At 40.7% G+C, this 24671-nt stretch overlaps 1 protein-coding gene across 2 annotated transcripts in view; it reads right to left on the minus strand.

Annotated features, from left to right (window-relative positions):
- Window positions 1-5128: 5128 nt before the first annotated feature.
- Ap1s3 (adaptor related protein complex 1 subunit sigma 3) overlaps window positions 5129-24671 on the minus strand; it is a 61994-nt gene continuing 42451 nt past the window's right edge. The window contains exons 2-6 of one of the 2 annotated variants that reach the window (XR_003481557.2): window positions 22320-22498; window positions 20955-21063; window positions 11512-11649; window positions 10265-10459; window positions 5129-7016 (exon numbers count right to left, since the gene is read on the minus strand). Coding sequence is in view for 1 of the 2 variants with exons in the window: in XM_027397347.2 (XP_027253148.1) it covers window positions 6981-7016; window positions 11512-11649; window positions 20955-21063; window positions 22320-22498 (462 nt within the window). In the remaining variant the exon portion in view is untranslated. The remainder of the gene's footprint in view (window positions 7017-10264; window positions 10460-11511; window positions 11650-20954; window positions 21064-22319; window positions 22499-24671) is intronic. The other variant, XM_027397347.2, reaches the window with a different exon arrangement.

Raw genomic sequence — 24671 nt, forward strand, 5'->3', positions numbered from 1 at the left:
ACTGTCTACGGGAAGAGTTAAAAACACAGAAAGTGCTAGGATTTGGGTAGATACAAATTATATATTTTTTAAGAGCCTATTCTTCCACATATAACCAGAAGCCACCAGGGGCTCATCCATCTTGAGAACAAAAGTTGACAATGGATTTGCCACCAGGATGAATGGCTTTGCATAAACAGTATTGAATTAAAGCTGACTTGAAAATGTGGCTGACTAGATTCTACTATCAATACACTTGTTTCTTTCATACACAAAAAAGGAAGGAAGGAAGAAAATTTTAAAAATTCTTAAGGTATCACCATTGTGTTCAATTTTAGTTTTGATCATTTCATCACAGAGCAACCAACATTTTGCTTCCATTCTATACTTATTGACACTCACTGTGCCAGGTCCTGATAGGGATGGTAGAGTCCTTTTGCTATCAGCAAAAACAGAAAAAAAGTCTTGGACAATAGAGTCAAAACCAGTCTCTTGAAGTTTGGAGATCCTGTCATGCTTTGGAATCTAATTATGTCTCAAGATAAAGACAATAGAAAGGCTCTTGACCAAAAGTGAACAATTCTGATAATTTGCTGTGAGAATAAAGACACAGCTTTGATACTTTCATGAACCTGCCGTGCCTCTTTAAAGATACAAAAAACCTAGGAATTATAAGAAAACTTGACACTCACAAACCATTTATCAGAAACAACTGTCTCTCCATTTCTCATTCATTCTCTCTCTCTCTCTCTCTCTCTCTCTCTCTCTCTCTCTCTCTCTCTCTCTCAAAACCATCTTGATTGCTGTGAATACTTTTTCATGTCATCAATATATAAGATATATATTTAAGTATCTGCTGAAAGACAATGAAGGAGACATATAATTGAAAGGGCTTTTAGAGGAGGCAGGAAGAATGAATCAAGGCACACGGCACACCCTAGAGTGCCAGGAAGGGATCTCATAAATGAACATCCATTACTACTTCATCTTTCAAGCTGTGTTGTTTGCATCCTACACTGGCTCCTCAGCTCAGAAGCAAGTGTGAAGTTTTCATTCATGGTTAACTGTAAACAAGGTTAAACGGATGCCTTCGCTAAATGTCCAAAGCAGTCATTGGATGCTAACTTCTTAGACTGTTATCCATTGCCAAGAAAAACATGGTTCTTTCTCAAAACAGTGAGAAGTTCCACCTGTGAAACTCACAGACACAAACTTGGCAGTTCACTTCTTGTCCATATTCCAGGAGCTGCTTTTTCTCTACTCCTGGAATGGTGTCAGTCATTTAGAGTGCACTCAATATACTTGACTTGCATCAGTTAAAAGAATAAAAATCATGCCCTGAAAGCCATTAGCTTGTATGGCTCACAAAGAAAACAGCCTCATCAAACACCTTCTTATGGAAATGCCTTTGATCCAAAGGAGGGTTAATTAAACAAATGATTAACACCATGACCCCATCAAAGCCTGAGCACTAGTGTTCTCATTTTCTTTCCTCCAGTGTATAATGAGTAGTCAGTCTGGCTCACCTCAGTCATCCTCCCATAATCCACCTCTCCAAAGAGCAAGTACATGATTCCTGTCAATGACACTCAGAACTAGCATCAAGGTCCCCAAGCACTACTGTAAAGCTATAGCTAAACACAAATGGGATTCACAATCTCACTGATCACACTTCCTGGCCCATGTGCTATATAGCTTACTGCTTCACTTTCAGTGACCATAATAGAGATAAAAAATTCAAACCCTATTTCCTATTGTTTGAAAGTTCATAAAAATTGAAATTATATTTAATGGTATTTGGATAGCGTCCTCAGAAAAATTCTTAGCTTCAGTACTTACATATTCTTGCTCATGTTTTAAATGCAGACTACAGAAATAGCATGTCTTTGTCTGGTTTCTATTGCTGTAATAAAGTGACCAAAAGCCATTTAGGGAGGAGCAGCATAGTCACTGTGAATGGAGAAGTTCAAGGAAGAAACTTAGAAGCAAGAACTGAAGCAAAGGCCATGGAACAAGACTGTTTACTGACTTGTTCTTCATGGTTTGCTCAGCTCACTTTCTCATACCACCAACGACCACCTGCCCACGAATGGCACTGCTCCAGTGGGCTGGGCCTTCCCTCTGTCCATCAGTAATCAAGAAAATGCACTCACAGACTTTACCTACAGTCAATCTGATAGATATATTTCCTCACTTGGGGTTCTTCTTCGCAAATAATTCTAGCTTGTGTCAAGTTGACAAAAAACTGACCAGGATACAGAGCGAGAAGGCTAGAATAAAAGTCTCCATGAAACGTATCCTAAAATCATCAAAATCACCTGATTTTTTTACTTTATTATTTATTGTGTCTAAGTCTGTTGTACATGTAAAAGATTTGCATTTTCTTCAAACTATGCTTTTATAATTTTAGTAAATTTTTTCAATTAACAATCTAAAATTGTCTTATTTGTTGATATTACTACATGTGATTACTGCTCCATGTAGAACATGTAACTGATTTTAGTCATTTTTCTCATTAACTTACTTTGGCTTATTCGTTTTTCCATCATTTCAGTCTTAGCCTTTAATCCTACAATTACTCAAAAATTAACTAGACAAAATGCCATTAAGCATTTTTCCCCCAAAATGCTCATTTCTAATAATGGGAAAATGTAATTTCATTAAGTCAATTCATTGTAGAAGATAAATTCTACAAAAATGTATTTAATACTACATAATTAAAACTAATATTTATAGTTTAAGACCTTTATGGAAGTTCATTTTATTAAACCAAAATTAATATTTCAAGCATTCAAATTTAAACTGCATTAATTGAAAATTTATCACACTTTCACTTCTCAGTTTATTTGATCCCATCTTAATGAATGTAAATGACCTAACTTTTGCTTTATTTTTTCTTTTCAATAATTTATTATTTGAAAATTGCATACAGTATGTTTATCATATTCTTCTCTCTACCCCATTGCCTCCCAGATCGTCCCTCCTTCCTACTACTCAAAAGAGAGAGACAGGAAGAAAGAAAAAGGAAGGAAGAGGAAGGAAGGAAGGAAGGAAGGAAGGAAGGAAGGAAGGAAGAGAAAAACTCCACCAAAAGCCATGGAGTCTGATTCATGCTGGCCAACTACTCCTAAGCAGGAGGCCTGCCCTGGACTGTGGTTGTCATACCTAGTGTCACTTCATGAAAGAAAATGATGGAGTCATACACAAATGTATCTCAAATTAATTGACTCTTCTTAGTCAAGACAGAGATGCTCTCTCAAAAGAAATGTTTGAACATTCTCTGATAACATTCCTGCAAAATAGTAAATGAACACCTAGAACTGAAGTCATGATGGGAAGAAAGTATGCTATGGACCAATGACCCATATTCAAGAGGACCCTGAGATTCAGTCAGTATGTGAATTCATTCATGGAGAACTTACCCTAACCTATCTGAAGGCTTGAATTACATGCCAAATAGTACATCGAAATGTGACGTAAGGCAGGTGTGATGTCATATACCTATAACCTCAGCAGTTGGGTAGCAGGGGCAGGAGGAGAAGGGGCTAGCGGACAGCTCAGGCTACACAATGAAGTTGTGTGTTAGGAAAAAAATGACAGTGAGTGTGCTGGTTAGTTCTTTGTCACCTTGACACAAACATGAGTCGCCTATATGGAGGCAACCTCAACTGAGACATTACCACCATCAGATTGGCCTGTATACAAATCTCTGTAGCATTTTCTTGATTCAAAATTCATGTGGGAGGGTCCAGCCCATTGAGTGTGGTACCACCCTGGGCAGGTGGTCCTGGGTAGAATAAGCAAGCAAGATGAAGCACTGGGGAGCAAGCCAGTAAGCAGCATCCCTGTGTAGTCTCTGCTTCAGTTCCTGCCTCCAGATTCCTGTCCTGACTTCCCTTCATGATGGTCTGTAAATCATAAGCTGAAATAAACCCTTTCTTCCCCAAGGTGCTTTTGGTCATGGTGTTTTTATCACAGCAATAGAAGGCTAAATAAGAGAGTGGGAGGAAGAGGAGAGGAGGATGAAAAGGAGGGAGGAAATAGAGGGAAGAAGGCATTAAGGGGGGGGGATGTGGGAGGGGAAGGAGGAAAGTTATGAGGAGGGAAAGGAGAAGAGTGAGGAGACAGGCGGGCAAAGGGATGAGGAAGGGGAGAAAGAGGCAACTTTAATTAAGCCCTAGATGCCTCTAGATGCTTCTGGTTTCACTTGGGACAAAACAGACTACCGCTATCCAATTCCTAGGCATGTCGTCTAGGGGCAGCTTTATGAGCTGTTTGTAACAAGTCACAAGAAGGGTTGAAACAAAATACTTTACCATCCTTGGAAACCTGTTCTTGGCGGGCTTTATAGGTCCCAAAACATCTGATTGTATTGTATCAAAAGATGCAGAGAACACTGAAAAAATCACACTAACACTTATCAGTGCATTTATTGATGAGACTTCTGAGAAGTGAAACTCCATGCAGGCCATCAATGATATTTTATAGGTTTGATAATAAACATCTTGAAAGAACTATGGGGTTTTGAAACACAATGTATTTGCTGAAAGCCTTCATGTTATTTAAGAGATTCAGGATGAGAAAATTCACTTACTTTATCACAAAAAAATGTATTGACATTTGTTAAGGGTAGTAATGAAATGTTGACTGCTTCCTCAGCTGCCAGTAAAGAAATCAGGTTATAAAAAAAAAAAATCAGGTTATCCCACTGAGGGAATGCTAAAACAACAGGAGGGGGAAAAGAAAGAGATATTCTTCTCCCAGGAACCTCGGCCTTGTTGAGTTTCTCCTTATTGCCAAATAGCAAGAAATTCTTTTTCTTTTTGGTTGCTGTTGTGTGTTGGTTTTGCTGTTTTGTTTTGTTTCATTTCTCGAGACGGGGTTGCTCTGTGTAGCCCTGACTGTTCTGAAACTCACTATGTAGACCACCTGGCCTTGAACTCAGAGATCTATCTGCCTCTGCCTCCCAAGTGCTGGGATTAAAGGTAGGTGCCAGCACTTCTGAGTATAGCAAGAAATTCTAAAGGGATTTTATACCAGAAACTAAAGTTAGAATTTCAAGAATTAAAAGGTTATTTAAATATATATATATATATACATATATATATATATTATATAAAGTCATAAAAGCATACTCAAGTTCATCATCAACATTTTTTAACATTTTATTTGAGAGTTTTATACAAATTCAGTATTATTTTTTCTTTCACTTGGTACTTCTTAGAATTTTAAAATAATAAAGAAAATATACCTAATGATTTTTTCATTAAAGCTCATGTGAGCTGTTCCTCAAATCCTTTGGACTTACCACAGAATGCCACATAAATATGACTTTCTATGTGTACATTAACAGGAAGAATCCTTGTACAAGCTGGACAGTGTCAAATATGCTATTATTCAGGATATTAGCAGTACATTTAATGAGGCTCAAAAGAGACCTTCATCCAAAAGCAATGAGAAGGAACCTGAAAACCTCTGAAATTACAGAAAGTTCAGTTTTACAGAATGTTTGAAAAAAAAATTATCATTTTTTAAGTTAGTGAAAAAAACTGAAGACTGTCTAAACAAAGTTGGACAAATGTCAACCTGCTGCTGTAATCATATTGTTATTTTGAAGATACATCAGCTACTAAAAGCCCAGTTATTACCTCATATGTAAACTGACTTATTGCCTTAAAATACATGGTTATATTGAGGAATGTTCTGTGTGTCTGACCGTTATTCTGCTCTGGTTTTGCCACCATCCTTTAAATATGCCTGATGAGATGAATCAGAGACAACAAGCCATCACATTCTCTAAGGCGCCACCTTTTGGGATCATCCACAGAATACAAAAACAAGCTCACTATCATCTTAGGAAAAACTCTGTTATGAATGACATCAGACCTGGAAACCAACACTGAAAATGCACACACGAAACTCCAGACACAGGCGCCAAGAACAAATGCTACAAGCCACTTCCTATCTCACGTCTGAGCGCAATAAGATCCTGACTATGCAGATCTTCTGTTTTGGAAGCCTGAAGGTGACATGGTCACAATAACAGTGGTCAGCAGACAATATTTTCCTGGGAGGAGGAGGGGAAAGGAATAGAATCACCTCCCATAAAAGGTACAATGAAACTACATGCCCTAAGGAAGCCTAGTACATTCCACTCTGAAGAAGTCTCTTGATCGAAAGGACTAATTGGAACATGAGATATACATTAGCAGTAGAGATCACAATTATTGCTCTAGCTGTTCCTTTCTTAGTACTTTGGTAATAGTAGGAGATGCTTTTACATTTTATCTCCAGATCTCCTGAAAGCTTAATAAATATATAGTTTATAGAAAACATAACCTTATTGAAATGTCCCTTATATTCAACTGAAAATAAAGTAAAAACCTCAATTTAGCACCTTCTAAGACACCAAAATCACTTATGAAGTTCTATCCCAATTCTGAAAAAAATAAGTTGAATTCAAGACATTAAAGTCAGATATACTGTATCTGACCTGAAATTAAAGTAGTATTGAACATATTAAAAATGTCTGCATCATGTATGAAATCTGAACTATTAGCATAAATTTGCATTCATGTACCTCTTAAAAAACATTTAGGAAAAGCATTAGTTATATAAAATATACTTTACATTCAAAACTGTGTGTTAGTACAATGTAGTTTTCAGTCTACAGGTATAAGATCAAGTGGCAACAAAAATCATTATATTGTAACTAATATTTGAAATTACCTTAAATATATCACAAGGACTTAAAACACTGCAAGCAACCATTCAATCTGCAGCAATTATGCAACAATGAGTACTCATACACAGTATAATACAGACACATAGTAACTATAAATACATTATGCTAACAACATTAAGTTTTGCTAGCTAACATGGAATCCCTTTAAGTTATTTTTGGCATGGTGCCAGAAGCTGTGTAGAGACTGGATGCAAAAAGTTGCTTATTTGTAGATTCAAAACACGAAGCACTCCGAATCTTCAAGTAGACTGTACACTTAAAATGTGGGCTTGTTCATGTATTCTTCCATTGTCTGAAAGAGAGCAATGACTTAGAGTAATTTTCCCTGTAAACCATATGCGTTAACAGACTATGATTTGTTTTTCATTCTGTTGGGGTTTTTTTTTTGTGCAATACTGAAAAAATTTCAAAATCATATATGGACATAAATCTTTGCATTCTACAAGTTTGAATATCATTTGTCTACATGTCCATGGCTGTAAATCCATCACTTTCAACTCAGAACAGGCTAAGCTTGTTCAGGAAGTGGATGTTTGGAAAGAGATGTTAAAACAATAACTGTGGAGATACCACTGTTGATTTCAAAGCTTATGAGTCTAAATGGCTGTGAAGACCACATGCAGGTACACGGTTACAAAAGCCCCAAGTATACATGGACAACATAAGCATTGCTTTCAGTACTTTGCAAAACCTTTTCATTAAAGCTACAGCCCAGTCAGAAGTGATAACTAGCCCATGATTCTGGAAGATTTCTGCCATGCCTTTTGGAAGAGCATTTCTCCAAAGCATCCAGAACCTCTTTTAGTTTTCAAGCTTGCTACTAAGCCCCAAAGATAGAGTTTTCTGTCTCCGTCTTTTCTTTCAAATGTTTGATAAGACAGGTAGAATTCCACAGTGGTATTGCAAACGCCCTCCTTCTGAACAGATACACATTTGTGAAAAACAATGACCCAGGTTACATCAGTAAGAGAGCTCATGCAGGGGGTAGGGGAGACAGCAAGTTATCCTTAGGCAATACTTTAAGTCACTGTGAGTCACTATCAACTTGCTTAGCAATCAACATTTAATTATGCATCCCAAAATGTGTGCCACCATTCAACATCCCAGGAAAGACTGGCAGCATGGGCCAAAGGGACCAAAGCTATTGGCCAGCAAGATTGTCTAGAGCAGCTCAAACAGGGGTCACATATGAGATATCCTGCATACTGGGTATTTACATTACAATTCATAACAGTAGCAAAATTACAGTTATGAAGTAGCAACGGAATTTGGGGTCATCACAACACAAACCGTATTAAAGAGTCTCAACATTGGGAAGGTTGAAAACTACTGCTCTAGAAGATACCCAAATGAGAAATCAGGTTTCTAACTCCTTTCCCTGTCCCTTTAGGATTTAAGTGTACCACTGCTGAAATTATTTGTGCTTAGTCAACCATACTTTCTCTAAAGCTTGTCAGCCTCCTAACTGAGCACTGACCCAAAAGGTTTATTTATATCCAAAGACATCTGCCTTTGAATATTCCATCCTTATCTTTTAACTTGACTGAGGTATCAACAGTGGTTCACAGCCTATGTGGGTTTTGTAGTATTTATTCCCATTTAAAAAGATCCAAGAGTCTAAAATTTATTTAGAGTAAGAGATGACAGCACATTATCAATATTAAAAAGATGACAAAATAAAATCTAGAATAGCATATTCTGTTTGATACTCTTATATGTGCTATGGTTATATAGGTTTTGCAGTTAAAATGTCTTACTTTTCCTCATTTGACTAAAATGAATTGACTATATGCACACATTGCCTGACCCTTTCTACAGCCTTGAAGGAGCATGAGACAGTCAAGGGCATACAATGAATGCCTCACAGACGCAAGGGGCTACACGGCTCTGGCTATCTACCCTATATTAGCATGAGGTGACGCCAGGGCTGCCCTACCTGCCCTCTCTGAGGCCTATCACTCCAGGGGCATAAAGAAGTGGTATAAGAATTTGTTGTCTTCTTGAAATCGCCACTAAAAAGGGTTGGAACTGACTTAAAAGGGTCACAGTCTCAAATCTTTGTCTTCCCTTGCCCTCAGGGAGTCAGGCTAGAGTTGTATCTTGGGACCCATCTGGAGACTCTCACACCTTGGTAGTATACATTCTGTACCTAATATACAGCACCTTTATACTACATTGTGGTTTTAGTTTATGATCTGAAGGTTGAAAGTACTGGGGTACACCAAGCAGCTGCTCATGCATCCTCATGTATATTCGAGGTGGCCTCTGGCTTGGCTCCATTTGACCTTCCCTTCCTGCCAGGCCATTGTCTGTGAAGATCATTCACTTATGGCTGCCCCTATCTGGTAACCTTGAGAATTACAACCTCTCCATTGCTTCTAACTTTATGGCATCACCCTCATTGCTGTTACCCCTTCCCATAAGTCATCCCCAGCCCATCAGACTTCCTGACCTGGTTATTAAGATCTGAGCACCTGGAGCTTTGAGACTATTGATCCTCTTATCAAATACGTGAAAACAACTTGTGTTTCTCTCCCCTGGCCCAAGAAACTTTTATTAGGTGTAATTGAGGGGAAAGTCCAAAGAGCGATTTCATCCTTTTTAGTTGTTCTAAAAAAAGACAATGTCATAAAGGTCTTCAGCCTCCAGCAACTACTAATACGTACTAAGAGCTGAAAGTCAGGAAATAAAGGGGCAATCCTTCTCCTTTATGCAATTTGAACGTTTTCTCCTACACACCCTATACTTACTGAAGCACACAGACATGCAAAGTCAACTTCTCAACAAACTCTCCCAAATGTTCACTGACATCACTGGGGCCGGGGGGTAGGGTACCAGAGCCCATGAGGACACTAACAACACTCTCTCATTTGACAGGTTCTAGTCATTCAACAGGTGCCATTTAAAGACACATTTAAAGTCACAACCTTGCCTGCTCACTGGGGTACAGGGTTTAACACAGGGGCACCTAACGATACCCTTTCATACTGTCCACTTAGTCACCAGGGACATGAACTAGCCAATTAGTGCTTAACTGTGACAGGGCTCACTTCTTGAAATACCTGCTTCCAAGATTTAAAGGGAACTAGGAACACAGATTCACTGAAAGCTCTTAAAAGCCTGTTTCCTGCAGCTGGGGGACTTGGAAATCACACAGGTGTGTCTTGGCCTCGATTCAGGATGCTTCAATTACTGAAGTGCCAAAGAACCTGTGCAAAGTCTGCCTCCTTCTAAGAAGCTTCTGTCTTAAAGACCAAGAGGAGGGGCTTAGGAAGAGCCCCACTTCCTACTACCTGCTTCTCCACCCCAGCATATTTTGATAGACGTACTTTTGTGGAATTTCCAAGCACTGATGTCCTCCGTGCCTCATAAAACCCTCTTTTGTGACATTTGGAAAGAGTCAAGTAAGAGAGTAAGACTCAAAGAGGTTTGACGTGTTTGTTCAAGGGGATAACACATCTAGCAATGAATGCATTGGCCTAACGGGCACACAGAGCTGCTCATGGAAACCCACCCTGGTCTCTCTGCATATCCACTCACCTGAGGATGGAGTCCCTCCATGGGCAGGAGTAAGGAATCAGTTCAAAGTACTGCCAAGACAGTTGCTGGGAAATCATGCCTAATGTCTTATTAACTTAATCAGTCTCTTATTTCCAAAGAGCAGGAAGAATGGCTTTAGCACCAATTTTAAAAAGGTACTTTATAGTCCTTGAAATCCTCTTGACTCTTGACCTGCTGTTATGAAAACAGGAAGATGGAAAGACCCACTGAGGCCAGGTGTGGTACATGCCTGTCATCCCAGCACTTGGGAGGTAGAGGCAGGAGAATGGTGAGTTTAAAGCCAGCCTGAGTTATATCCTAAGACTGTCCAAAAAGACAAACACACAGCAGAGAGTGGAGGTGGCAGGGGGAAAAGAGGGAAGGAAGGAAGATCCACTCACATTCTGGGAGACCTGGGACAGAATCTACACACCTAGAAACATGCTTAGTTTAGGACTGCTCAGAGCTACCTCATTTTAGAAGGCAAAGGTCAGAGAACACAGTGCTCTTTTTCAGTGTTCTTGAAGGGGTTAATGTAGGTTATATTCCCCTATTGCATCTGATTCACATCTGGGATGCTTCTAAAAAGAAAAGTCCCAGGATATTATATGACGCCATCAGAGTAAGAAGCAGCGCCAAGCACAGGCTTCAGGACCCACTTATACCTCAGCAATCCAGCCATGAGCGCTCCTGATTCATTCATGCAAACAAGAGCACATAGACCTAAGACCTTCCCAAGAGGTAGGGAATTTCAATTAAAATGACGAATGCCATCTTCGGTAACATAGCTCTAATATTCCTAGCAAATGAAATAACTATGCATTGCTGTTCTCCCTTCCCAGGGCAGAGAAGATATTTTAATGAAAGTCTTTTTATACATCTCATAAAATTGCGTTTGCAAAGAATAGAAGCAAGCAGTTGATACCCTCTCAGAGGGTAGGATATTTTCAGACCCCAATGCTCAGCCAAACAGGACAAGCAAAAACTCATGTCTAAACTGCAAGGGTCCAAAGCGATATTTCATATTTCTTAACTATGAAAATAGGCAAGACATTTCACCTCTTGAACAGATTAGCACCTAGTTAGAAATGGTGGAAGAATTGAGTAAGCTAACATGTAAATCGTTTAAAGTAGAAGCTATGCCCAACACAGCATGTAGGTGCAGTACTCAGAGTGGTAGCTATATTATAGTTAGTGCTGGACCCAACCCAACATCATCTTCCCCATGCATAGGAAACCATACTGACCTCCTGTAACATATCAGAGTCTTCAATGGCTTTGACTGCTGTTTTCTTGGATGTTTCCTGAATTTCTCCACCTATTATAAATTCATCGAGGATAAAATATGCCTTTTCAAAATTAAAGATAATATCCAGTTCACAGACCTGGTAAGGAAAAGAAAATAAATGTTTTGACAACTTTGGAGTAGAATCAGGAAAGCATCTGCCACTGTCTCCAGATTTCCCAACATTGCCATTCAAATGGTAGGCAAACACAGAACACCGAATGGCAATTTAAGAACAGAAAGATGGGAGTAGAGAATCCCAGACCTTTAGTAAAAGTAAAACCAAATCCTCCTGTAAAGACAAGGAGGGCATGTCTTTAGATAAGGTTTGTGGTGGTTTGAAAGAGAAATGCCCCCCAACATAGGCTCAAATATTTGAACACTTGGTCACCAGCTGGTGGTGCCTGGGGAGATTATAGATCCTTTAGGTGTTCCAGCCTGGTAAAGGAAGGAAGTCAGTGGGGGCAGACTTTGAGAGTTGAGAGCCTCATCTCTCTTCCAGTTCACACACTCTTTATATCTGTTTCCTGTGTGAGGTTAAGCTGTGACTTCTCAGTTTCTTCCTCCCGTCGCCTGCTAGCATACTTGCCCTGCCATTATGGACCTCTCCTCTGGATCTAGAAGCCAAATGAACTCTCCTCCCTAAGTTGCTTATGGTCATAGTATTTAAACACAGCCATGGGAAAGAAACTGATATAATGTTTTGTGTTGTAACAGAAAATGTGAGTCTTCATGGGGGAATGAGGCTTCTAGGCTCCTGCATCCATACGCACAAGCAGAAGCTGGGTCTCTGCTGCTTTTTAAGTAGAAGGACAGAGCCTCAATTCTCCTGCACTCAGGTTTAAAGATCTTGGCTGTTAGGCCTATGGGTTGCAATTTTTTTGAGCATATCCAAGTCCCCTGTTATACCTTCTGAAAATTCTTCCAGTAGGCCAGGCCTCTGGACCTTCTGGGTCATTAGGTCTGGATCCGGTCCAAACACCTGCACTGCTAGCAGACTCTCACATGATACAGAGGCCTCTAGTTAAAGGAACAGCACATTAACTGGGGTCAAAGATGAGCAGAGAGACTGACCGGTCTCAGTATGGAAGTGAAGCAAGGGGCAAAGCTGCCCCCCTAATCTAAATACTTCAACCCGAGAGTACTGCTTTTGTTGGCTTCCTCACTGCTTACTCCATAACTCACTGAAAATTGACTCCTTGTGCATATCCAGACCCTACCAGCACAAACGAAGTTGACCTCTTTAAGCCACCTAGCTGAAAGTCCTGTCCGCCCCCCCATCCTCTCTCAAGCTCACCTGAGTAGCAACTGATACCCATTCTGTCATTCTGGTTTTTTGGAAATTTCTTCTCCCTTGACCTTGGTGATGCCATTTCATGACTGTGGGCATCCTCTGACTGATGATCCCTTCTTGAACCTTCGGGGTGATTCTGTTCTACTCCTTCCCACTAACTTGCATTTGGGTGGTAACTACTGATAGAGCTTGCAAGAAAGCTCAAGGGATAAAAGTGCTTGCTGCCAAGCTCTGGAACTGGAGCTCAATCACCAAGACCCACAGGATGGAAGGAGAGAACCTAGTCCCACAAGCTGTTCTCTGACTTCTACATACATGCCCTAGCAAACATGAAACCCTCCAGCAAAATTAATGAATATATATAATTTCAAAGAACACTTTTTTGAAGAAGTGTTTATGGAGTGCTTGGGGCGTGTCAGTTTACAGAACAGCTAATGTGCCCACCACATGTGGCTTTCATAGTGGCCATGCATCTTCTTAAATGATGCCATTCTTCACATGGCTCCTTCTCTTTGCAATACACATTGTCTTCTAGACAACCCCACTGGCTCTACCAGGGAGAGCTCCTCTCTCTCATTCATCTATCCATTGCTTCTGCCCTCTTGATCTGGTCACCACCCCCTACTGGTCCTAACATCTAAATAGAACACTTCTCATCCCTCCACTTCATAGCTGCTCTAGCTGCAAATGGTGCAGCAAACAAGACCAACCCCCATTTGCCCAATCTTTTCACCTGCTGACTACACATGTCTGTCTACTTGGGCATTCTTAGTTCCATATCACCATATCCCAAATTGATCTCAAACATATTCATTTTTAATGATTTATGTATTTTTATTTTATATGCATTGGTGTTTTGCCTGCACAGATGTCAGGGTATCAGATGTTAGAGTTACAGACAGTTAGTTGTTAGCTGCCATGTAGATGATGGGAATTGAACTCAAGCCCTCTGGAAAAGCAGTCAGTGCTCTTAACCATGATCTCAAATATATTCTTCTTTTAGTCCCTATTTCGCTTAGTAGCTCCTTTCATATATTTTACCTAATTCATATGTGAGCTCAGTCATCCCCCCACCCCAATTCATTTTTTCTGTACTGACTAGTTTTATGTTAACTAGACGCAAGCTACAGTCATCAGAGAGAAGGGATACCCAATTGAGAAAATGCCTCCATATATGCATTTCCTTAATTAGTGATTGATGGGGAAGGGCCCAGCCCATTATGAGTGGTACCATCCCTGGGCTGGTGGTCCTATGTTCTACAAGAATGTAGACTGAGCAAGCCATGAGGAATAAGCCAGTAAGCAGCACCACTCCATGACTTCTGCATCAGTTCCTGCCTCCAGGTCCCTGCCTTGCCTGAGTTCCTGTTCTGACTTCCTTTAATGATGAACTGTGATGTGGAAGCATAAGCTGAATAAACGCCTTTTCTCACCAAGTTTCTTTGGTCATGGTGTTTCATCACAGCAATAGTAACCTAATTAAGATACCTCTTCTTCCCTGGGTCCTGATCTGTTCCCTTGGTTACCAGTAGTACTGATTCTACCATCTAAATAGAGCACTAGTCTCCCATCCCTCCACTTCACAGTGGCTCAGGCCTGTAACCCCTCCTATTGGGTTTACAGCAACGATCTTTTAGGTTATCTCTTTGCCCATTCAAGACCACAGTCAGCCCCACTTTGCTAAGATGCCATTCTCATTCCTCTTTGTGTAAGGTCTAGGTTTCAAGATGGATTTCAATTCCCCAGTGTGACAGGATTTCACCACCCAACCCCAACCTCAACCACATCTGTCTGCTTCCCTGGGCCTGCCTTTTATACCTGCCATAGCCACACAAGCCACCAGCTCACCGTGTCCTCTCATACCCTTCCCCGAGCACATTCCAGCAAGAATAGCACAGCATCTCCAAATCCCTTTTTTTTTCTCCTACTGACAAAAGCATACAGAATTTTCAATGCAGAAAGAATTCCTGAACATCCTCACCTAACATAAGCACAATATATTAAAAAATATATATGGCAAGGTACAAGGTGCATATACCTTTAATCTCAGTACTCAAGAGGGAGAGGCAGGTAGATCTCTGTGAGTTTGAGGCCAGCCTGTTCTATGCAGTGAGTTCTAGAACAGCCAGAGCTCAAAAAACCAAATCAGCCAACCAACAACAACAAAATTATAAACAATTCATAGGTAAAGCAAAAACTTCTAGGAACGGCTCTAAATGTACTAACCTTGGTTTTTGGCTTCTGTAGTTCCATTTCTGGCTAGCCATGCTTGTTAGCTGAAGTGTGTCAACCCAGGACAAGGATTTTGTGCTTAAAAGCTCAGTCTGGGAAAGGTTTGGTGTTACACTGGGATCCTAAAAGCTCAGTATAGTCACCAGCCAGCTAACAAAGACTTTCTATCAGCAGGCTTCTCTGGTGGATACCCACAACACTGACAACCTGGGTTCAATGCAGAACCCATGTAAAGATAAAAGGAACTCCACAAAGTTCTCTTCTGCCTTCTAAATGTGCAATGCAGCTTGCATGCAATGTTACACACACACACACACACACACACACACACACACACACACACACACACAGAGACACACACATACGCACCATACACATACCTAATAATAATAATAATAATGCCTAACAACAAATAAATATTCTTTTAATTTCTGGACTCAACAGTTCCATAAGGGGTTTAGCCCCATGATATACTAAAATCAGTCCCCAATACAATAAGACATATAAGCAACAATCATTATGAAGGCCTCATTTATAAGAATAATTGGGGATGGGCTCCAAAGCTACACAGGGAAACCCTGTCTTGAAAAACCAAAAAAAAAAAAAAAAAAAGAATAATTGGGAACAATCCAAAGTCAATTCACAGGGAACTATTGACACAATGTATGTACATCTCTACAATGACATAGGAATTCTATGTACAATTTGGTCAGAATAGGGTAGTTTTACATGGAAAGGAGGTGGGGAAAATCTCTAACAGGCTTGTAAGGAGAAGAGTAAGGTTATAGAAGAATATGCATAACACAATCCATTTGTTTAAACTTAAAAGATTATCTGTACAGAAGGGTATGAAAATGCAGTTTTGTAATTTTGAACAATAGAACTAAACAGAATGAAATTACAGCAAATTAGACATCCATGCACAAGAAGGAAATGACCAGAAGAACCAGTTACCAGAGGTCAGGAGAGGTAGAAGTCAGGAGCGACAGCAGAGAGACCTCAGCGTTCAAGGCTGGTATAGACTAGAAATCCAAGATAGACAGGAAAGTCATTAGGACAAAGCATTAACAGAGTCCTATGAGTAGACCTCACAAACATCCCTACAAATTCACTAGGAACTTTCCGTGGCCTCTTCTGGGCAGTCACCTGTCCCCAGACCCAAGGGCTCCTTCAACAGGCCTGGGGTAATTGATTTCCAGCATCTAGTTTCAGGGAATAAGGTAAAGAGGCATGAAGAATCAGATGCATGCAACCATGGTTGCGAGTGAGCAAGTACTTCATACATAACAACTCCAAAGAGCTACTTACTCTACAGCCCACCTCCATCTAAACAAAAGAAGGGGTGGCAACCTGCAGAACTGGGGCAAATTTCAGTTCTTCTGCTATTCCTTGAATACTTATAAATTCCACTTTAAGATTCTGTCCCAGCATATAAGAACTATGCTTTTGATGCTCAGAGACCATAGGGTTATATATGCAACATCTTCCTTCAGAGTCCATGCTAATAAACAAACCTCTCTCTGGCTGGCCTTGCCATGTATGAAGATTCTGGCACATGGCTTACAAACAACAGAAAAATGACTATTTCACGTTATCTTCTACTTCCTCATTTTGTGTGTTCTATGGTGTAGCTTACAGCTCTCCTCTTACAGCAAGTACATACTATTGTGATAATGTTTCTGACATTTCATCAACTAAATCCCTCTGGATGGAGTCTAAGAAGATCTGCCCTTGACCTCCTCTGCTCTAAAGTAAATACAAAAGTTTCAAGTTACATGAAGGAAAGGTTTCAGAGACATGCATGGTACCCTGGAGAAGAGGAATGGGATAGGATCTCCTGAGCTGATTGGGAACATGGGGGAAGGAGAGAGGGAGCTGGGAGAAAGAGAGGGGGAGAAGAGGAGGGGAGAGGAGGAAATGGGGGAGCAGGAAAGTTGAGTCAGGAGAAGAATAAAGGCGCGAAGGACGAGAAATATCATAATTGAGGAAGCCATTATAGATTTGATGAGAGATCTGGCACTAGGGAGAATTCCAGAGATCTACAAGGATGACACCAACTGGCAATCTAAGCAATAGTGGAGAGGTTACCTTAAACCCCTTCCCTGATAATGAGATTGATGACTACCTTATATGCCACCCTAGAGTCTTCATCCGGTAGCTGATATAAGCAGAGGCAGACACCCACAGCTAAACACTGAGCTGAACTCCTGGAACCCAGTTGCAGAAAGGGAGGAGTGATGAGCAAAGAGGTCAAGATGAGGCTGTTGAAACCCACAGAAACAGCTGACTTGAACAAGGGGGAGCTCATGGACCCCAGACTATTGGCTGGGAGGCCAGCAAGGAACTGATCCAGACCCCCTCTGAATGTGGGTGGTCCGTGAGGAGGCCTCAGCAATATATGGGACCTCTAGCAGTAGACCAGTTCTATCCCTGGGGTATGAATGGACTTTGGGAGCCCAGTCCACATGGAGGGATGCTCTCTCAGCCTGGACACATGGGGGAGGGCCTAGGCCGTGCCCCAGATGATATGACAGACTTTGGCAATCCCCCATGGAGGCCCTCACCCTCCCTGGGTAGTGGAGGGGGAGTGGGATGGGGAGTTATGGAGGCGGGGGACTGGGGGGAGCTGGGATTGACACGTGATTTGCTTCTAATTTAAATTAAAAAAATTTAAAGAGAAATCTACAAATTTTTTTTAAAAAAAGGATGACTACAGAGCTACATGAGAAACAATATATAAGTAGCAACCAATCATTTATATATTTTTGCTACTTGTTGTATTTGACCTTCACAGTCACTGGCAAATATTCTTATCAGCCCTTGTAGTGTCATATCCTCATCAGTAAAATGGAGATAGACGGTAAGTCTAAAATCTTGGGTCTGGTTACCTTGTGAGCACACACCAGGATCAAGACACTCAGTGTTCCTCCTCTTTCAACAGAAAAACTCCCTGGGTCAAATGCAAAATTTCCTGGGACAGCGGCATCCATACACTCAGAATACATCAATCAAAATGCATGCTGCAATGCAGACTGGAAACACGGCAGGTGCTAAATCCCTTATCTACTGGGAGACCCCAAAGCACTGCTTCTTAGCACCCGCAAATTGGGGTTAATGCTACTTACTGAAGATTGAAAGATTACCTACACAATCCTTGATAATCTCCTTAGAATTGAAAAGCACTATGAGACACATCACTCAAATTAGTAACCAGAGAATTTGATTTTTTTTAATCTCTCTTCGAAATACAGTATTTTCAAGCTATATGTTTCCCCTTGCATAATCTAAGGGCAGAATTCAAAGAAATCTTTGGTATTAGCATGAGAGGAAGGGAAACCCGAAGAGAAATATCTTATTGCTGAGATGATATCAATGAGGATCAGCCTAGAAGCCTTTGGTCATCACTGTTAATTAGTAAGAATGAACACCTACTGGGCCTGGAGCCCTGAAGTGCTCTTAGTTTAATGAGAGATTCATTGAACATTTTAGTGAATTAAAATTTTGATTCATGACACAGAGATGGAGCTTGTAGAAGTGTACCAGAATTGGATGGAGAACAAATGCTTGAGAGGCAGGAAGTTACTCTGATCCTCTTTACACTTTCCCTGAGCCTAGATCCTGGTGGAGGTCATCCAAATTCTCAAAAGAAGTGATGTGCTCTGAAATACCTGGTTGAGTTTCAACTAGGTACAGAGAGATAAAAATTAAGCCTCAAGTCACATGATCGAAGTTGGTTTAATCCACATAAACAGAACAGGTCAAACCACAGTTCAGAAATGAGGAAGAGAAGGTAGGTTATAGCAAAGCTCAGACTCCAAGAAACTCCTCCGGGCCCTTGCAAAAAGGCCACATGTGTAGCTCATTTCAAAGGAAAGCACCAAAAATGTCAGAATTCATTAGAATAAAAGAAAGCACGAAGTTAAATATTCCTGTGTTTCAAAGCATGCTACTTTATACGTAAGACTTAGAAAAAATAAAAATAAACTTGGTGCGGTGGCAAGAGGAAGAGAACATGGTGTCACTTTCTTATTGTTGCTAAATATTGACAATAACTGCAATCTCCCAAGCTTACAAGGGAAAATAGGGGAGAAAGTTCATTTAGAGACCCATCCAATATTGGTTATGGTGAAGCCTGTTACAAAAAAAAAAAAAAAAAAAAAAAAGGAAAAAAGAAAAGGTGGGAGCAGGTAAGACCCGACCCAACCCAACCAATGATGAAAATGTCACCTGATCACTTTCAGAGAAAGAATGCTAAAAATTCTTCTGCAGGCAGATTCTCCCAACATTGCTTGATAAACGTCTACTGACCAAGGGAATGAGCAGAGAGAATTGCTGGAGGAACTGTTTCCATATCTGGTAGTTTTCTTTCCCACAACCATGCATTTTACTGGTGTCTCTAGAACATTTGCTGAAATCTGACCCAGACGTATTTATAGCGGTGGGGGAGGTCAAAGGTCTTGACCTCAGGGAAGGGCCAGGTTTGCACTCGGGTAACTTTTGCACCAGTTGGGATGCTCAGAGATATTGCATAACCTGGAATGCTGACGACGACAGGTGCACAGAGACAAGAACACAGCAAGGGTGGGGAAGTGGCCTGTTGTCACTGTTTGAAAGCATAGATTATAGCCTAGGAGGTGTGGAGTTTTTCATGAGGGATGGAAAAAGTGATGGGAACTAATGCCCCCCACCCCAGGTCTGTGCTTTATTTAAAAAAAAAAAAAAAAAGATGATCGACAGCAGGCCAAGCAGAAAAGCAAAAAAGAGTTTAGAGATAGAAATGGCCAAGTAAGAAGCTGAGAGTAAAATCCTAAGTAAATGCACTACATTAGTGAGAGGGAAATGAAGAAGATGAGTTTTAAGTTGAAATGGAAGAGTTGGGTAGGTTCTAGTAACAGACAAAGAAAGGCAAAAGAACCCTGTCTTTTTGCAGTGAAAAGCTCTGCGACATAGCAAACTTCAACCACCAGAAAGAGCAGGCTTGACAAAGACAGGCATAGTACTTGATCCTGAGAAGACCACCAAAAGACCATCACCAGGTAAGCAAAAAGGAAATCACCTGGCAGTAGAGTCTGGGAGACAGAATCCAGACACACTAGACAGGTGGTGCGAGAGAGGCACAGCATTTGGAAGAAGAGGAGGGAGAGCTCAGGGGAAAAAGAAAACCAAGGAGGGGTCCCCAGATACACAGGCCAAGACCCAGCAGAGAGCAACGTCAAGGCAAAAAGGGGGGGCATTAAAGGATGAATAAGGCTCCAGTGCTGCAGAGAGGGCAAGCAGGGAAGGCTTGGGGAATGTCAACAGAGCAGAGCAGTTTGGAGGGCTCAATGGTAACGGTACAACCTCCTTGGAGTGGTAAGATGGGGCCCTGCTGTGAGCTGGCACAGAGTGAATGAATGGGCTCTGAAGATGGGAGCAGCTGTGAGGGATCTCTGCATCTGTTATTTAAATAAATGCAAAGAGACTGTAGAATATCCAAGTGAAGTGAAAGGATTGGGGACTTTTGTTTGTCTGGGTTGGTTATTGTTGTTTTCCCTTGTGTACTAAAAAAATATTGTAACTTTAAACAATGCCAAAGAAGGAACAAAATGTCAAAACAGAGAAGAAATGGTAAAGCCAATGAGGAATAAGGGGCGGAGATCGCTCACAATTAAATTCAGGCTCCCTGAAACAAGGCAATCTGAAGGTAAAGATCCATCCACATATTTTCAGTGATTCATTTACTAAGAAATACAGGTAGGGAGGAACTCTGTGATTCTGAACCAAGGTGGGCCAGCACCATCCTTGGTACAATGCAATTGAGAAAGAGAAAGGGAACACAAGAGATGAGCAGAAACAAGAACCAAGATAGATAGACTCTAAAGGGCCGGAAGGACACTTACATTTCCAAAGTATTTGTCCAGTAACTCCACATAACGATGTACAATCTCTAGTGTCAAGAGCTCATTGTCTTGATTTTCTATTGCACAGCAAAAATATAAACTAGCATACCTTGGAAAGAAAAAAATAAGGAAAAGCAAAATTGAATGAGACAATCAACAAGCCTAAGTGGGTTTTCCCAATGGGTGTGCAGCCTCCTGCTATCGAGAGAGTCTCCCCCTACAAGAATAAAAATCACTGCTCATGGCAAACAGTACACTTCTCAAATATAAACCAGAAATATATAAAGTGCTGCAGTAGTTAATAACTTCGTTTAATCACATGAAAGGCTCTCGACAGAACTTTATTCCTTGAAGAGCTACACTCACAGGGACGGCACCTTTGGCCTATGGCAGTCAGGGTGTTTGTTGTAGCCCCTCTCCGGTTTGTAAATTGTCATAGGGTGGCATAGAATGGATCACCATTCAAAGCCACGGAGGCTGCTTTGCCAAAGCACTTCCTAGTATAACTACCAGACCCCACATGCCACCTTTCTTCTCCCTTCCGGTTTTATAAACAATCTCTTCCAGTGGATGTCCAGTGTGAATTCTTCCTTTTGGAAACTGTAGTTTGGTAGAGGACTTTGGGCCAGGCTGGTTATGTTCAGGTACTAACTTTGGCATCCATTAACTGAGACTTCATTGAAAACCTTCCTTTACCTCTCAAGCCTCAGATCTCTCATTCATAAATTAGGATTCCTCAATAGTATGGTCTTGCCACTTCAAACAGGTGCATCAAAAGATAATATAGGCTTTAAAGGAAGAAAGTTCTGGACTTGGGTCCTGGCTCTACTGATTACCATTCAACTACTGTGGCTGGGAAGTAATTGCTTAAATGGTGTGTCCTCAGTTCACTCATCTACAAATATGGACAACTGTAATGTGAGCAATCCATTTGGAAATGGTTCTCATTCCTCCATCACATTCAATTGTGTTTTCCCATAGCATTCATTACTGAATATATGTTGATTGCTTAATAAATAAATATGCTTCTTGAAAACACCAACATAATCTGTCTCATTCACTTGCTGCTGTATCTACGGGCATTGAAATGATGCTGGAATGTAACCGGTGTTCACAAAATGTCACTGAGCATGTGGGTGCAAATTCAGCAGATAGCTTAAGTATTTAGAATCCATCCTAACACATGGAAGCTGTTTCAATCCATGGAGGAATCTTTACAAGCTCTCTCATTGTTGCAAATATTTAGACTCTCCTCATCAAAGATGTCAGAAAGCATTGAGATTGGTATCAAAATCTAAAATATTCAGAAGGAAAAACGAGTCAAAGCCACAAATAGAAGGTTGGTTCTCGTGAAGTTACTCACACCTTTTATAAACAAGTTTCAACTCCTTCCAGTCAATGAAGCTGCTTGTCCTGTGCCCACGAGACAGCACAGACTGGATGATCTCCCGGGTGATCTTCTTCCTCTCTTTGTCAGGGAGTGTGGTGTACCATTTCTGCAGCCGAAGTTTCCCTTGTCGACTGAAGAGCAAGATGAAATGTATCTAGGATAAAAACGCACAGAGAAGGCCAGGGTTTGGTCAGCCAAGTCACTCACTGTCAGGATGTTCGGGGGTGGGTGGAGCCAAGAATGTACACTGAGGAGATATTTACCAGCTTGAGAAGGATCCCATCTGTTAAATTACATCTACCCAGCAGAGGAGCCAAATGTGGAACATCACACACACACACACACACACACACACACACACACACACACACACACACCTTACTTCAGTTGCAGGAGAACGTGTTTAAAAGGATTTCATTCCTTTGAAGGGTTGCAAATTCATTAAGACACAAAACATATCAAAAGAAGTAGTAGTGCTCTTTGAAGCAAATTCCTCCTGACAAGCAAAACAAACAAGAAGAATGTTTTGACCACTGCTGGAAGGATTTACTTTAGTTACAGCCTTCCATGCTGTGCTCCTTATCACAACTGTGAAAACACAGGAATGGAGAGAGGGCAGTGGAAGGAGGAGGTGGTGTAATTATATCTTAATTTAAAATTTATAATGTTAAAAGAATGAAAGAAAATAAAGAATTTCGTATTCTAGTGAACTTTAAGAACTTTAAACAGGGTTTGACAGTCTAAGCCCAGTACCTTAGAGGTAGGGTAGACCTTATTTACAAAGACAGTGAGGTGGCCACTCTTTATTGTACAAAAGGCCACATTTCTCATCCCATCATCTTAGAAAACTTAGTCTTGTCTTTATTTATATCTATGATTTATTTGTTGGGTTTTTATTGATTGAAAACTAACAGAAAATGTGGAGCTAGAGAGAGGGGTGGGTGACTAAGAACACTTGTCACTCTTGCAGAGGACCCTGGTTTGGTCTCCAAGAACCCTGTGGTTGCACACAACCATCCATAGCTCTGCTTCCGGGGAGCCAATGCCCACTTCTGAACTCTGAGGGCTTCAGACACTCAGTCAGGCAGTGTACATACACATGTGCAGGCAAAACCTCTGCATATGACACAAAATCAGTAAATCTACAAATAAATTATAAATAAGATGCATTGTTTCAGTTAATTGTTTTGTGAGTGAAACTATATATGCTGCAAATCAAGAATAACTCGTCTAAAAAAGTCAAAAACAAAAAACAAATCATCTGTTCTTTTTGTCAGAGGTTTCTCTCTTAATGCCATGGCACAGACCCTAACAGCTTGGTAGGTGACTATATCTGAGATGAAGGGACAACAGGATCTTCTCTTGGAATGTCCTCTAACTTACAGAATTTGAGGGCTTCTTTTTATAATTATTTTATTTGTTATTAATATGTATGTATGTGTGCTTCATTCTCTCTGTCTTGCTGTCTCTGTCTTTCTGTCTTTATCTGTCTGTCTGTTCAAATGAAACAATGGAACCCGTTCAAGTACATTCAATAGCTGCTATGCATAAGTCAAGGTTAGAAGACTCAGTCGTGGCAAGTTCTGTGATTTTTGCTGGGGAACCAGTTACCTCCTCAAATTTAACCTCAGAGGTCAGGCAAGCCATCAGCATGAACTGCCGTGATTTCACAAGCTTATTGCCTCCTACAATTAATTTTTATCTAATTTATTGGTGCAGTCATTCAGGGCACATTTGACTAATTCATTTCAAGAGGTTAATCAAATACAGTCTTGTATTAGCATTATCTTGAGCACAGAAAAAATTAAAAAAGGACATGAAAGGGTTTCTTTTTTCAGTATTTATAGAGTCAACTTGGACTTGATGCCCAAAACAAACTTCATGTGACTCCAAGAAAGCAATGCCTAACACTCTACCACCAGCACCACAGATGATGTCACTGAGAGGAAAGAAAAAGAAGAAATAGTAACACTCGCCCTATACAAAATCCAATAAAGTGTATCAAACATGGTTATGATCTTATTATACATTTGACCCAAATATTTATCTGGGTTGTTCCCTGGGTCCACCCAGAACTGTCATCCTCTTCTCAGGAGGGGCCACTTTATTGGCCCCATTTTAAGGGGTCAAGTTTGGGCACAGATGGTCTCTTGAATGCAAAGGTGTATTGTCAGATAAATCAAGCATTCCTTGTCCTTAGCATCCACTAGGGTAAGACTCATTGGGAAAACCCAGAGCTTGGATAGTTTGAGTGTTTTCTTGTTATAGATCTCCATCAAGGGAGGAGGCACCACCAGGCCTTTGTGTACCACCAGGCCTTTGAGGGA

The sequence above is a fragment of the Cricetulus griseus genome, chromosome 2 (assembly GCF_003668045.3).
Source record: "Cricetulus griseus strain 17A/GY chromosome 2, alternate assembly CriGri-PICRH-1.0, whole genome shotgun sequence".
NCBI lineage: Eukaryota > Metazoa > Chordata > Mammalia > Rodentia > Cricetidae > Cricetulus > Cricetulus griseus.